Below are 17,072 nucleotides of genomic sequence, written 5' to 3' on the forward strand. Positions count from 1 at the left end.
GTTGGAATAAATCTGTCAACCGAACGGGCGTTTCCTTTAGACACCAATCCCAAAATTAACATTGGCGACGAGGATGGGATTGGTGTCTAAAGGAAACGCCCGTAACCTAAAACTGTAAAACTGTATGATAAAAGCAGAATGTACATTGCGTATCGTGTGCTAACAACTTTAACATAACACTACAATTATTTTTAAGTTAAGGAGATTTAAAATGAAGTTTTGATCTCATATAAATTTAAGTTTGTTGAACAAGTATAAATAAACCAGTTAATTATAAGTAATTATAACAGAATGTGATAATATGTATCCATTATTAATAAAATAAAAAGACATGAAGTCATATTACTTAGATAGAAACGAATTAAATGTTTGTATGATCAAATTGAAAAATGGGCCATCTTGGATGTCTAAAATTAGGGACAGCAAGCCAACAACAGTTTTATATGAGCAAACTCCTCTCACGAATTCTCTCTCCCAAACGCGTCTAAGGTCTTAAAACAATTTTCTCCTACGCTTTTGAATCTCCACCATTCCTCAATATACCAACGGAATGGCAGCTGACATTCACGAAGTTTCATGCTGAGTTACGCCCGTGAGGAAACGACGTATGTGACGTATGTCTCAACATAAAGACTGGGTCCAAATAAGATCTCGTTACTTTGTAGCTTTTAGTTAGGTTAAGTAAAGACATACATTTAACATTGTCCGCAAAAAGGCACAGTTTACATTATAATTTATAAACTATTTTGTTTTAATCGCATGTTTAATGTTTTTGACGGATATAAGCAAAATGAACTTTAAATAGGGGCCCATTTCGCTTTTTTTCACTTTTTTTGTATATTTTGTATATTTATCAAAACTTATTTTTGAATAACTTATTGTATTGTATACTATTTAATCATGGTTTGATTGATGTTTTGCCTTGCATGATTGTAAAGTAAATACATATCTTGTAGATTTATTATGACGTAAATTATTGATAAGGTCTAATCCTAGGTTTCAAATTTAGCTTGTAATGTTCGCAAGGCCCATATCGAGTACGGTATTACGTGTTACTTGGTTAAGACCACCCGTATTATGTATTAACCTTTTGAACGCCAAACGGCGCATCCATTTGCCGTGCCACTGACGCCACGGGGGTAAAATTTTGTTTTGTGAATAAATAATGCCAACCTAAAAGTGGGGTACTTTTCAGTAGATTTTCATCAAAAAACGATCGACGTCAAATGCCGTCTTTGGCGTCGTTGTCATGATTTTGCGTTGACGTCAATTGCCGTCTGTGGCGTTCAAAAGGTTAATTATATAGTTCATCTGTACAAACTTAAATAAAGTTACACATAAGTTAGTCTCAAAGATGTTTAGGCCAACCTCGTGGGATGTCATAGTGAACCAATAATGTATCTTTATATAAAGTTCCTCTATTTCTCTAAGAAACATGTGATTTTACCTAGTAAGTACAAAATGTCTTGAAGTACAAAAGGTAAATACATATTTTACGCACCTAAACTTTGTTTATTTTCGAGGTCTGACCTTGGCGATTTAAAAAGATTATCGTCCAATATCCACTTATTTATTACAATAACAATATGCATAATAAACAATCAGTATTTGACACTCTATTAAAAAATAGAGTGACCAATACTGATTGTACATATATTATGCATACTGTTATTGTGATAGTTTTAAATAATAGAGAGCCCAATTTTATTAATAATTTCATTTCATTTATTTATTGCATTCCATGGTATTTACAGATGGTATTTTAAATTGAATTGTACAACATGGACCCTGAATAGGGTATGGCAAGTTAACCTTAATAGCTAAATACTTGAAAGTTACCTTACAAAACATATTACACGTATTGCTTAATTAGTTAGTTTCATCATAGTAAATAATAAAATCGGGCACTCTATTTTTTCACTACAAACCACGTGTATTTTTCATGTTCTACGGAAAATGATGTCAGTGTATGTACAGCACAATATTTTCTGGTTTTGCCGTCTTTGTGTACATTGCACCTACTTTAGATGTAAGCGTAGGCATTGAATATTAGGTACTAACGTATAGAATCAGTATATTGCGGCATGAGTTGTCGTTTTGACAACAAAACAGAAACGGAGCGCTAGTCTCGCGATCTAAACGCGTAAGCGCCATGAATTTTACGGCACTTACGATGTTTTGGTCAGGCGGTACAGGTTTACATCTTTCGAGCAAAGAGAATTTGAAATAGAGGAATATTGTCAAAGTAAATTATGTATCGGGTATTTACTGCCATTTTTCGACACAAATGATTAAAACTTTTTGAACGCCATTTGACTTTGATCCTTATTTTTTCACTGATGTGTTAAATTTGTTAAATATGAAAAAGTATCGCCATCTACTCGAGGATAGGCCATGGATAGTGCCATCTTTTTGAGCGATGATTTTTAAAAGTTTTAATCATCTGTGTCGAAAGATGGCAGTAAAATGTACTGACTACATAATTTAATTTGAAAATATTTCTCTAGTCTAAATTGTCATTGTTTCGAGTAATTTAACACATTCAGGGGCAAGAACCCGACTGTCGGGTACACTGTTCGTAGCGACTACGCGCTACATACGGCGAAACCGTGGCTATACGTAAAACCCGTAACACTTAGTGGCAATTAATGTGTTAAGTTTCACGTTTTTATATCTATTTAATCAATAAAACACTGTAGGTATACATATAATAATTTTATTAAATTAAGCGCATATTATGTCAAAATAACGGAAGCACTGCAGAATTGGTAACTATTTCATAGAATACGGCATTACGATATAATAAATAACTTAACATAATAACTTGAAGTGGTAAATTATATTCAGCACTTATAGGAAGCGTGTATGTATGTATGTATAAACTAGGAGGCAGCTGAAGAGCCTCTGATTATTGCCGCAAAGTGTTAATATTAAAAGTTTAAGTTTCTGATTTATAGGGTACATCGCCAATTACTAGCCACCCCCCAATTACTGGCCACTTAATTTGATTTCTATTTATAGGTGAACAAAGTTCATTTTAGTATATAAGGTACGAAAATCCAATTATTAGCCAGTTTTCAATTACTGGCCACCTATTCCAAAAATGAATTCTATTTACAGATAAATAAAACTCATTTTCAGTATAAGGAAAATGGCCAGTAACTGAAATTTATCCACAACCCACTCGTTCAATAACTGGCCGCCTCTTACAAAAATGAGTTCTATTCACCTATACACAGAATTCATTTTAGTATAGGTGGCCAGTAATTGAAAACTGGCTAATAATTGGCGATGTACCCTAGTTTGTTTTTTTTAGCATTAGAAATAAGGTAAACAATCTTGATGTGTCTTTTAATTGAAAAACACATTTTAAAAATAAGTTACGGCAAATATGTAACAATTATGAATCTAATACGATCATTCATATTCTTCTGCTTTCATAAGTAATAGTTACAGATTTTTAAAAAGCGTTTTTCAATTAAAAGGCGTGTCATAATCGCTTACCTTCTTGCAAGTAATGCTAAAAAAAACTAACTATAGAGAGTTTTCACATTGTCCTATCCGATCCGATCACAAAAATGTAAATTCTGAAAAGTACCTTTCTATATTTATTAATCCATTGATGTCAAGTTTAATTAATGTTCAAAAGAAAACCTTAACCATGAAAGAAAGACTTCATGCCACGCGGCACTCTCCAATAGCTATTTTTCTCCAAAGAATAGATTTTTCTAGTAAATATGTACAACTAAGTATACATGTTTCACTATATTAGAGAATCTGAAAATCTTATATACACAGTTACTGGAGTCAGTTATGTAACGCTGCCATACATGACCCAAAAATTTTTTATTAAGCTATGGGCTTCATCACATCTGATATTTGAGTAATTCTAAGCATTTCTAGCCTGAAGTGGGGGGGAGGGTGGGGTACAAAGACGGCCGCCATCCGTCATCTTTAAAAAAAATCTACTCTGATCCTGGTGGGTACTAGGGCAAGTTTGGTATCATTTTCGTATAAACCAAAGACGTAGAATTCATTGCTGATATTTGTTTTTTCAATTTCATAGTAATTTTACAAGAAAAACGTAAAAAGGTGAAAAATTTGGTTGGAGATTTTTGCTACGCGGAGCCGAAACTACAAAAGATAGAAAGTTGAAATTTGCACACTAGATTACATTTATAAAGTGTACAAGAGATAAGAAGCGATTTTGAGAAATTCAACCCCTAAGGGGGTTAAAAAGGGGATGAAAGTTTGTATGGGGTTCAAGTTTTATTTTAAGCTAGGAATTTGAAACTTCGTAAAACGATATATTATTAAAATACAAGAAAACTAATTTCAGCGTTTTTGAAAATTCATCCCCTAAGGTGGTGAAAAAGGAGTTGAAAGTTTGTATGGATATCAAAAAAAATTTCGAACGCGGGACTTGAATCTTTGTATTTGGGGATATTATTAAAAGACAGGAAAAGTAATTTCAGCGTTTTGTAAAATTCATCCCCTAACAGGGTTAAAAAGGGGTTGAAAGTTTGAATCCATTACAAATCCGAGTAGACACACATTTCTTATTGCCTCCCAGGCTTGAAATGCTTAGAATTACTCAAGGAACATATGTGATGAAGCTCATAGCTTAATAAAAAAATTTTGGGTCAACTTTATAACTGCTTCCGCTAAGTAAATGTAGGTAAGTATTACTTTTGTACTTTAATTCTAAGGTTACGTTTTAAAGAAATGAACACAGTTGACATGGCTAGAACTAATTTACAAAAATATGGAATTGTAAGTACTCCTATATCATCCTAGTTCTAGTGTTTCATTATACTATATCTTGAATGGTTTGAGTTATACTACAAAAAGTGTATGTCTGTAAGTGTATGTATGATGTGTGTGTATGGTTCACTTTATTTTCCTACAAAGTTATTAATAAGCTTGATTTTATGTTAGTTATAGGCGACAGTTAGATCTTATATAAAAATATGTCAAAATGCGCTATGTTATGACTAACTATAAACATTTTTTTACAATTTTAACCAATTTATATTTTCTATATAACAAGAACTGATAATAACTATATCCTAATATTGCAAACAGAGTATTTTACTTTATTATCATATTTATATGTATTATTTTAGAATTTCAAAACAAATACACAATCTCAATATTTACTAACAAATAATAAAAACAACTCTTTTCAAGGTTGCCAACATTCAATTTAAATAGGTGTACTTTATTTTTTCTAAATATTTTTGACGATCACAGTAAATTTAAATTATTATTTAAATAAAATCACATTTATTTAAATTTTCACAACATACCTCTACACCTAATATTTATATGCCACTCGAACTGTTACCTAATTTTTATTTGCGGTCTTTTCTGGCAGTTGTTAAAAATGCAAAAGAAATACGCACGCGCACGTCACGCACACGCAAGCCGGCGTGTACAGGCCTTAAATCTCTTCAACGTTTGAAAGAGCTAACGTTTTTTAAGCATCAATATATTTGACACCTAACTCATCGAGTCAGAAGACATCCTTGGCGGCCTGTATGAGCGTGATGAGGTCGCCCTTGTCGTCGTGTCAGGAGGGCGCGGGGCGGGGCGCGGCGGCGAGCGGCGGGGAGGGGGGCGAGGAGGCGCGCAGCGACAGCTCCGCCTTCACGCGCCGCGCGATGTGCGACCGCGTGTGCTTGCGCAGGTGGTCCTTGCGGTAGAAACCTGCCCGAGTAGAGTAGAGTAAAGTAAAAGTGCATCTAGGCCACCTAGCCTAACTTATACAGATATGAATTAGGCGGAGAAAACAGGAGTTCAAAAAATATACACACATATTCCTACAGTTAAAATTACACTTTTTTTTGGAAAAACAACAGAAGTATGCGACAGGATAATATAATACACTGTTACATTTTTGTTTGTATTCAAAAAATTCAGTTTAAATTCGAGAAAACAGGAGTTTAAAAAAATGCTTTTGATTCAGGCGTATTTATGTAAAATCAAGTATCAACTTTAATTTATAGAAAGTAGGTACTTAGGTAAGTATATACATAATTATAAGAAGGCGATAATATCATACGAGACTTTAGCCCGCACGCCGCCGCCGATAAAAAATTTAGTTGGCACAGCTCTAGTTAACTTTCTAAGGCTACCTGTCCAATGCTGTGTAGAATTGGTGTTTGTCTGTCTGTCTCATTCTCACCCTTGCCGCACTCGTTGCACACGTGTCTCTTCTCGCCCGAGTGTATGACGAAGTGCAGCGTGAGTTGCTCGCGCCGCTTGAACGCCTTGAGGCAGACGGAGCACACGTGCGGCCGCTCCGGGTTGTGTCTGTATGTCTGTCTGTCTGTCTATCTGTCTCACCCTTGCCGCACTCGTTGCACACGTGTCTCTTCTCGCCCGAGTGTATGACGAAGTGCAGCGTGAGTTGCTCGCGCCGCTTGAACGCCTTGAGGCAGACGGAGCAGACGTGCGGCCGCTCCGGGTTGTGTCTGTAAGTCTGTCTATCTGTCTCACCCTTGCCGCACTCGTTGCACACGTGTCTCTTCTCGCCCGAGTGTATGACGAAGTGCAGCGTGAGTTGCTCGCGCCGCTTGAACGCCTTGAGGCAGACGGAGCAGACGTGCGGCCGCTCCGGGTTGTGTCTGTCTGTCTGTCTATCTGTCTCACCCTTGCCGCACTCGTTGCACACGTGTCTCTTCTCGCCCGAGTGTATGACGAAGTGCAGCGTGAGTTGCTCGCGCCGCTTGAACGCCTTGAGGCAGACGGAGCAGACGTGCGGCCGCTCCGGGTTGTGTCTGTAAGTCTGTCTATCTGTCTCACCCTTGCCGCACTCGTTGCACACGTGTCTCTTCTCGCCCGAGTGTATGACGAAGTGCAGCGTGAGTTGCTCGCGCCGCTTGAACGCCTTGAGGCAGACGGAGCAGACGTGTGGCCGCTCCGGGTTGTGGCTCTGCTTGTGCCGCGTCAAGTGGTCCTTGCGCTTTAGGGCTGCGTTGCAGATGTCGCAAATAAACCTACAAATAAAAGTTGATACAGTAACTCTTAAAGGCCCACTTGCACTATTCCTCTAACCCGGGGTTAACCGGTTAAACTTGGAGTTACCATGGTTACCAGTACTATTTGACAATGGGTTTACGATTTAACCTCTTAACCCCGGGTTAGTGGATGGTGCAACAGGGGCCTAAGGGGTCATCCATTAATTACATCACACGTTTAGGGGGAGGGTCAAGAAAATGTGACATATTGTGACATGGGGGAGGGGGGAGACACAAACTTTGTGACGTCACTTTAACTTCATCAGTACAGTAACCGAAAATTTAAATTATTTTATTCGCTGTACATTTAAATAACAAGTTTTTAAAACGATAATCGTTTTTATTCGTTTAATTTTCTTTCCTATGCAGTTTTAGGTTATAAAATTACTAATATTTATATCGTCAAAAATATTTTGATAAAATATTAATAATACATAGGTACTTACTTAATTCTATTTGGCGATTTCATAGAAAAAATGTGACGTCACACTAGGGGGGAGGGGTTTGCCAAATGTGACCAAGTGTGACAAGGAAGGGGGGAGGGGTCAAAAAACCTAGAAATTCGTGTGACGTAATTAATGGATGACCCCTAAGTAAGTATTAGTAGTTTTTAAAATGCCTAGAAGCGTCGTTCACTAGCGTTTGCAAATAAAAAAAAATCTTGACAAGAAGCCGATTCTAATTTAACAAAATAGTTTTGATCTTGTTAAGATACGAAAGGCTCGCAGTGCACCTCACGCGCACCAATAAATGCGTTTAATGCCTAATAACACGACAATAGACAACCTAATATGAAAGAAGCGCGCACGAGGACCAATCAGCATGAGCGATTGTCTAGAATGTCTAGATCGTGTCATAACAAATCTAAACCATAACGAATAGACCTCAGGTTTGCTAATCCGTCTGATCTGGTGGCCTTAGCCAAGGTGACAATCGCTATCGCTTCGACAACGAAAAGCATTATGTCTCTCTATCACTCTTCCAAATTGGTGACAGTTGCGTTTCGATCGCTACTGAGCGTAAGCGATCGGCATCTTGGCTACGCGGCCTGGTTTGCTAATCCGTCGGATCTGGATCGAGATATGAATGAATTTTTAGCTGTCAACACGTATCCTCATATACTTGGAAGTGTTGCGTACCTCCTCTCCATGGTGTGTCCCACGAGATGTTGCTCCAGCAGTCCTCGCTCCGGGTACGCCATGTGACACTCCGGGCAGCAGTATAGAGTGCTGCCATCTGCCGACGCACAAACATATGTAAAGTCACCTTAAAGTACGTAAACGCTACTCTTTTAATGTTACAGTTATGGAGAGGGTCAGCCTGGTGGACGAAATATTCTAGCTAGAGTCTACCAGACAGGTTGGGGAGTAGATAATCGTATCGAATTGTCATTTTAGTACCTAGGGTATTAATAAGTTTTTGGCAAAAATTTCATTTTTGGTACAAGCTTTTATCGCTGACTGTACTTTTCTTACGACAGACAACTAATACTCATCGATACAATTCTAAAAACCCCTAACACAATTAGTTTACGTTGTTTCATCACAGAGTTCCTATGGCCACCTCCTGTCTCCATCATCAGATCAGCTCGATGGTACCATAATATTGCATTGACATCCGATTTATACATGCATGCAAAATTTTAAACAATGCAATTTTAAGGCGTTATAATTAAGTAGTTGACGATTGTGCACAAAAGGTACAAATAGTTAGCAGCCTACCCAACGCGGTAGTGAGGCGAATCTCCCCGGGTTTAGGCCGGGGCTTCTTCTCTTTAGCGGCTTTCTTCTTTTTCTTCTTCTTGGGCGGCGGCGGCGTCGCCGGCGCCGTCTGTACCACCACCGTGTTTACTGTGGGACTTGGGACCTGAAAACAAACACACTGTGAGGAAAATAGGCTCACCTACACTATAGTACCTACGCTAGAGATTCACCGGATATTCGGTTACTATCCGACCGGATACCGGATAGTAACTTTGCTGGATTGAAACAAATTGTATTTAAGATACAATCGTACATGTATCTTATTTTAAAACAATTTAAACTTTCCACTCACTTGCACGCGTAGTCGCGCACTCATTTCGAGCCTAGGAATGAGTCCGCGAATTCACTACAAAACAGGTCAAAATTTGCACAATGCGCACCTCAAGAACCGAAAAGTAGGTATAGTTCCGCCGGCAGAATATTCAGCGGCCGGATACCGAATATTCGGTCGACGGTTTGGCCTAACATCCGGTATCCGGCCAAACAACAACCTGTTGCATCTCTAATCAACACACTGGGCCCGATTCGGATTATGAAATATAAGCAAGATACGATAACGATATGTTTAAGATCTAACCTGATCAAAATTTGACATTTGCGCGATTCTGGAGATACTCTTGAACGATTTCCACAGGATATGACTTAGAGATCTAATTCACATCTAATAGATGTCTTACTCTATCTAACGTAAAAGTGACATTAGTTGCCCGAATTGCGCTGCAAAAGAGAACTAGTTGATATCTAAACTATAACGTATGTAGAATGGATTTAGAACGTGTCTCGTGTCTCTTGTGAATATCTTGAAGTTCGAATACGGCAGACTGTACTAAACACCGACCTTGCCCGATCAACCGAGCAAACTTTTGAGTTAGTTGAGCGAGTACTGACCTGCTGCGCTACTGGCGCGCTAGGCACTTGCACCAGCACTGGCTCCTCGCGCTTGTCCGAGTACTTGAGCAAGTGGTGCAGCGGCAGCGGCAACGCCGATAAGTAGTCGGCGACGCCGCCGCCGAGCGACTGCCACGTTGCGTCCGACACGTCGCCGATACCTGCGACACGACATACGACACTAACAAAATAGCGTTAATAATCATATACCACTTATGGTTCGGGTGGCCGCACAGTCAGGTAGTTTTTTAGGGTTCTGTACCCAAAGGGTAAACATGGGAATGGGACCCTAATATTACTAAGACTCCGCTGTCTGTCTGTTTGTCACCAGGCTCTCATGAACCGCGATAGCTATTAGGCAGTTGAAATTTTCACAAATGATGTATTTCTGTTGCCGCTATAACAACAAATACCTACTAAAACAGAATATAATAAACATATAAGTGGGGCTCCCATACAACAAACGTGATTTTTTTGCCGTTTTTTTGCGTAATGGTTGGGAACCCTTCGTGCGCAAGTCCAAATCGCACTTGGCTGGTTTTTAGACAGTGTTTATCTTCGAAATAGCTTGTAGATATATTAATTTGAACCATATAAATAAGGCGGTAAAATTGGGCTTTTTAATCGCCAAACCGTCTAAATTAAAAAGCAGCCAAAAGCTATAGCTGGTCAAACAAGTTTGTCAGTAGCAAAAGGAGCGAAATTCAAATTTTCTATGGGACCATTACAAGTATTACCCATCGCGCCTACATTTTTTAAATTTGCCGCTTTATTCTGCTGACGGAAATGGCTTGACACCCTATAATTATACTGACTGATGAACTCGGCGGGCACGGGCTGGCGCGCCTCCTGCTTGATGGCGCGCGGCTCGTGCAGCACCACCAGCAGCTGCTGCGAGCCCTGCTGCAGCGGGGCTCCGCTCACTAGAAACGACACCAAACATATTATGCTAAACTGAAATAAATGGCATATACTAAGAAAATTTAATTTAATTTTTTACAGTGATTTTTTTTTATAATGAATAATTAAGTACCTATTTGTGATTTTAAAATCGTAATTTAGAAGACATATTTAATGTACAGAATGTACCCACTATCCCAACACGACCTGTAACTTTTTGTTATTAATAAAATATTTGTATTTGTTTGTATTTGAAAAAGCCTCCAGTGCCCCAGGCTGGAATCGAACCAGTGTCCTCTGCTATCGCGGCAGGTGCCTGTACCATTCGGCCACCGGGCCACATCGGCATAGGTCAAATTTTTCCAAGTATATGCACTTCTTACTGAAGGCTTATGTCGCCCCCTGGCCATCCCTAGAACAGTATGGTTCGGACCTTCTAACTGGATCATCTCAGGTGATAGAGGTTATATAGTAGTGTTTCTACTTGAAATAAAAACAAATTAAAATATTTTCTGAAAATAACTTCATTTTTTCTAATACTTCTAATAATATTATGCTAATTTTAATTTTTTACAAGCAGAAACGTCTGCGAACGATGCTATTTAAGATTAGAATTTTAAAAGTGGAAAATTTACTGTATTAATTGTCGCTAGGGTCTTGACCCACAGTGTGGTGGAAAGATTTGCTGGCTATGGATGCGATTTTGGTGGCTCAGATGGCTGAGCGCTGGAGTATCGATCCAGAGGCCGTGAGTTCAAGTGTCACCCAAGACACTATTTTTCCACTTTATCTTTGGCGCCAAACTGTTTCCAAAAAGTTCAAAATAAATAAATAAACACTAACCTGTGATGGTCTCCTGTTGCTGCAGCATAGTAGCCATGATGTCTTCCTCGCGGTACTCCCGTTTATCCTTCGGCTCCTGCACGTACGTCTGTCCGTACGACACGTTGCCTAGGTTCACGGTGGAGGATGATATCGCTTGGTACTTCACTCCGCTGTTCACTGGAACAAGGAATTTAAAATGAAATGGGTCTCTCGCTTAATGTTTATCCTGGTGGTATCCTCAGCTTCGGAGCTCAACTGCTTTCAAGTTTTCTCCTCCAATTCATCTTCAACATGCTCTTTTGTGAGATCATCCTATCCTTCCCCCCTTCGCCTTACCCTTCGAGCAACACCGGCTTACGACACGACAGAAGGGAGGAGCCCAAGCGATATTCATACCGTACAAATCGTTCTGCCATTTTTTGCGGGAGTAAACGTGCACATAGTCGCACTTTTCACTCACTACATCCAAAATCCAATCTGTAATGACGACACAAATACATAGAAAATGGCACATCAAAGACAAATATTGCACACCTCGATCTCTTTTAGTGTACGGACGACCCAGTTGAGTATGTGCATCATCAATATTACTTAGTGCGAATGCCGACTCCTTTCCCGGTGTAACTCGAAGCTAATATTACCATTTCTTCTAGTCTGAAGCCAAACATGCATATTGGGGCAATTTCGGAGAGTCTACAAGACGCAGCTTGCGTTGTAGATTGCTCTTCCTCTAACGCCTCATATCAGGCTTTAGGTAATTCGACTTCTCTACCTAAGTGAAATTAGTCTAACGTCTATATACACCGAATTTGGAAGCTATAGACGATTTTGCGCCATCATTAGTGTTAAAACATGACTATTGGCTTTGGTTGGTGTAACTCACCGGTGTGTATGGGCGCTATCCCCGCCAGGGTGACGGCGCCAGCCGGCGCGCTGCTCACCACCACCATCTCTGCCTGTCGGAACTTCACGTCCACCGCCGGAACCACCATCTCCGCCTGTCGGAACTTGACGTCCACTGCCGGCGTCACGAACTGGACATTTCCCTGTAAATAAACTTGATAGGTAAGTATATGTAAGTTGTCAGGAAGGAAAATACACTGCAAGAAAAACAATAGGGCATTTTATAAATGCCTACAAATACGGATTAAAATAGTATTTACTGATTTAGATTGTTAACCAAGGATTGAAATAACCATGGTGCACATTCCTGAAGTAATATTAATGAAAGAAATTTAATATCGCTCGACATGTCTCGATCCGTTACAATGATCCTTAAGCGCAGACGGAGCAGTTGTGTAGTTGTTGGTTACCTACTGCAAATCTAATACCTTTAAAAAAGCAATTCTTGTTTATATTCGGGATCTCAGAAACGGCTCTAATGATTTCGATGAAATTTGCTATATGGGGGTTTTCGGAGGCGATAAATCGATCCAGCTAGGTCTTATGTTTGGGCAAACGCGCATGATTGAGTTTTTATATGTTTTTCGAGCAAAGATCGGGCACCCAGATATTAGATATAAAATAAGAAATAATTGAACCTGGTATCTCTCCTGCACGGTGCTGGAGCCCTCGTAGCCGAACTTGGCGGCGAAGTGCTGGATGGTGGGGATGGCCGCCGCTGTCGGGATATGCCCGGTGAACGGCGCGAAATTCATCCTGCTTCACTGCAATTCATTGTGAATAAGAGATAAAGATAAAGGATGAGTCACGCTGGAATGTTCCGGGCCCGGGACGTGGCTTCCGGCACTTCTTTTTCTATGACAGGTGATCGGTGATCACGTGATGCTTTTATAGAAAACTGAAGTGTCTGGCGCTCCGGCCCGGACCCGGACCGTTGTAGCGTGAGTCATCCTTAAAACTTAGATACTTAATCTGTTTAGGTATTATTGTGTATATATGTGACATCCCAAGGTACCTTATGGCAGTTGGCGCTTACGCTATTATTAACACCGCTCCAATATTATTGCGGCGCTATGTGACGTAAGTGCCAGCCGCCATATGGTACCTTTTACCGTGGAACGTCACATATAGCTGGCCTAGCCGCAGGAGAAAGTCAAATCTTTACAAAAATCAACTTTTTTTCTTTCCTCTGTATTATTGCGTGGAATGACACTATACCTAATTACAGAACAAGAAGTAGAATAAATATAATCCCATTTTCGTTGCCATCCTGTATAAAATAAAACATAAGTACTTTAGATTTGAAGGCGAGGGGGCAGTAAGCCTCAAACTACTGGGGATGAGGTGTACTCAGTTGCATCCTAGCATTGCGCGCCGTGTTGTATTGCAACGTTTGACCCTTATCGTTCATTTACGTAATACTAGGTATGCACATATACTCGTAATATGATATGATTCAATCCATTATGGAGTAGGTAAGATATTGACCCAAACACTTCGCTACAATATCAAAGCATTGAAACTACTAGGGCCATCGCACTTAGCGATCTCGTGAACCAAGTCAAGGCTGCTGCATTCGTTCATAATTATCGTTACGCGTGGTGTGAGGACGAGGCAACCATGGGGGTGCTCACACCCTGCCATATTGCCTCACCCCAATGGCTACATTTCTATCGCTCTATTTTTACCGGCCCTCCCACACCACTCGCTTTAAACTCCACTTTCCGGCACTCTACGTTTAGAGAGTCACACTTTAAGGGTTTATAAGCTAATTCTTACCTGTTCTGCGGGTCTGAGTTAAGTTTTCATGATGTTTTTCGAGTCGGTGTTGGTGAAATACGGTGGTGTAGTAAAATGGCGGGGTGCGCAGCGCGCTGCGCGGCGGCGCGCGCACCGTGACTTGTTGAGACCCGAGGGCGAGGGTGCGCTGTCCGGACTCGTGGTATGGGTTGCTTATTAACTTTCTAGCGACTTTTACCACCTTTAACACGTGTTCACTTGTAGAAATAATCAATTGTTTAGTTGCTAAACTGGAGATAATATACTAAATAATCTTTTGAGCGCACCAGCTCGTAAAGGCTGTCTTTGCTTTTGAAAAACTGATGAGAAACTTGCATTTTATTTACACGAGGGGAAAAGTTACTAGATGCAGATTTTGAGTTTTTTCGTCATGTTGACTAGTGGAATTGACTTTTAAATGATGATTATGAATGAGTCATCTTTTGAATTTGATTTGTAATAGTATACAACAAAATTAGTTTAACCCTCGTTTCTTAAAACCCTCGCAACACTCAATATTCCGCACTTTTTACTCCAGACTGCTCCCTCCGCCACTCATCATCTGGTTCGAAGGACCAATTCGTTACTAATATTAAACAAAATACTTACCCGTAAATATTAAAAGCCCGACCAAGTTTGTATCGGACCACGCACAATGGAGGGTTTGTCGGAAAATAGTAAAACCAATACTTAGCATCCCGGTTGCATCCCAAAGGATCCTCAATGTATGCCATCAATCACGGAAGAAAGAATGAGCGTCGTCGTTTTGTGGTCATCAATGCTTAGGTACTTTTGTCCTCATTTAAAATAAAAGCAAAAGAGCGTCACTTTAAACTTCACACGTATTTGTACAGTGTACACATTGCGTCAGTAATACTTATAGCCTCTAGCCGCCCAGAGACCTATAAAAAGGTTTCCTGTTCCATTCTAATTTTGAACTTTGTGTTGACAAACTCAAAATTTCATTTTGCTTGGCAAGGTTTGATGTATGGGCGGCTAGAGGATAGTATATTAATATTATACGTACAGCAAGAAATGGCTTAATGTTCTTCGCTTAGCACAGCGGGCCGAAAGCATGGGCGTACCCAGCATATTTTAAAGGGTGGGGCAGAAGTATGGTTACGTGCCTTAATTGTCCCTAAAAAAATTTTGCTTCTCGTCAGACCACAGACCAGGGTGGGGCAAGTTGCCCCACATGCCCCACTGTGCGTACGCATATGGCCGAAAGTTGACTCTTTCCGACCGGAGTGCAGAAAAATAAAATGTAACTATAGTTCGTTTTTTAGCATTATAAAGAACTTGAAAGAAGGTAAGCGATCTTGGCATGTCTTTTACTTGAAAAATGCTTTTTACAAATCAGTAACTACTACTTATGAAAGCAGAAGAATATAAATGATCGTATTAGATTCATAATTGTTACATATTTGCCGTAACTTATTTTTTAATACAGTTGCTCAAAAAGTGCTACTTTACGTAGCTGTTTAGCGTGCGGAAAGTTGGTTATCTCGAACTAGTGCTTTTTACTTTTCCAATTTTTTTAAATTTATACTTGTTCCAATTCACGACTACTTATTGATGAGTGTTAATATTAGTTTCCTTTAAACGTCGTAATCAGCATAAAAACCTACCGTTAATGTAAGAATACGAAAAATATTACATATTTCATATTTAATTACTTACCTCTTCATCATTATAACACGTTTATTTTTTAATATTCAATATTGAAAATTCCGTTCTTAATAAGTTGACTGAATGGAACGGAATAGCTGCCAAACGCCCATAGATATAATATACTTAAAGACGACGTCTAACCGAGCTGTCACTGTTACCACTTTTGTTTAGTGTACGATTAACAATGTTTTTCTTATTTTTTCGCAACTGTATTAAAAAACGTCGTTCGATACACGTGCGGAAATGTCATTCTTCACTCGTCCCGAGTCTTGCCAATCGCCTGCGGCTCGTGGCAAGATATCTCGGTACTCGTGAAGTAATGACATACCTTCCGCACTAGCATCGAAATGTACTATTTAAAGTGTGTTTTTCAATTACAAGACACATCAAGATTGTTTACCTTATTTCTAATGCTTAAAAAAACGAACTATAATACGCGTGGGAAAACACTGATAAATGAAATATCCTGGTAAAAATCTGTGATTTTATTGTAATCATTACTTTGATGTTAAATCTTATTAATAAATATTTTCATACAAAAGTTTACAATTAGGTACACTCCCAACGGAAGCACTAACCCTACTCTTATACTTATAATACTTGCAACTAATTTCAAATACAGTACAAAAATAAACTAGCCAATATCTATGGACATAATACATTTTTTGAGAAGAAACAATTAGTTCATGCGAATAAATAAATACATTCGCATATATAGCTGGTCAAGCAAATCTTGTCAGTAGAAAAAAATCACATTTTCTATGAGACGATATCCCTTCGCGCCTATATATTTCAAATTTTCCACCTTTCTCTACTGACAAGATCTGCTTGACCATCTATAACCACTTAACCAGTGCCCTGTTTATCAAAAGCTTGTAACTTGTAATACAGTGGAAGTCCCTTTTTGACAGCTTTTGTTAGGAAGGGACTTCCACTTGTATTACAAGTTACAAGCTTTTGATAAACAGGGCACAGGTCTCATATTCGATTTAAAAAAAAGGTTGTTGTTTTTACGTGACGCACTCGTCCTTGTATGTCGCAAACATACCGTCATGTTCTTATACTAAATGGAAAGTCAGATACAAACATAGCACCTGGACAATATGTATGTACATTTGTACGTACATGTACCCCAACGGAGGACACAGAGTCATTCGTTACATTTCAATATCATGGCTGGGTGTGACGGTGAATATATAAAACTAAAATATTTCTTACAAGACAGGATCTAAATTTGAAGATGAAACAATAAAAAATAATTAATTAACACGGCGATCTTGACATAATACGAACATTTTCATTTCATACAACATCCTCCGAA

At 39.2% G+C, this 17,072-nt stretch overlaps 1 protein-coding gene across 1 annotated transcript; it reads right to left on the reverse strand.

Moving 5' to 3' along the window:
- Window positions 1-3,944: 3,944 nt before the first annotated feature.
- Window positions 3,945-14,245, reverse strand: LOC134667588 (fez family zinc finger protein 2-like). Its single transcript, XM_063525022.1, has 10 exons — window positions 14,081-14,245; window positions 12,940-13,065; window positions 12,282-12,444; window positions 11,417-11,575; window positions 10,489-10,596; window positions 9,674-9,834; window positions 8,744-8,888; window positions 8,162-8,258; window positions 6,808-7,001; window positions 3,945-5,709 (listed from the first exon to the last, which is right to left on the reverse strand). Exons 2-10 carry the CDS (start codon window positions 13,054-13,056, stop codon window positions 5,573-5,575), a joined length of 1,281 nt encoding a protein of 426 aa, XP_063381092.1. The 5' UTR covers window positions 13,057-13,065; window positions 14,081-14,245; the 3' UTR covers window positions 3,945-5,572.
- Window positions 14,246-17,072: the final 2,827 nt, after the last annotated feature.

This window comes from Cydia fagiglandana, chromosome 9 (assembly GCF_963556715.1).
Source record: "Cydia fagiglandana chromosome 9, ilCydFagi1.1, whole genome shotgun sequence".
In the NCBI taxonomy this organism is placed as follows: Eukaryota; Metazoa; Arthropoda; class Insecta; order Lepidoptera; family Tortricidae; genus Cydia; species Cydia fagiglandana.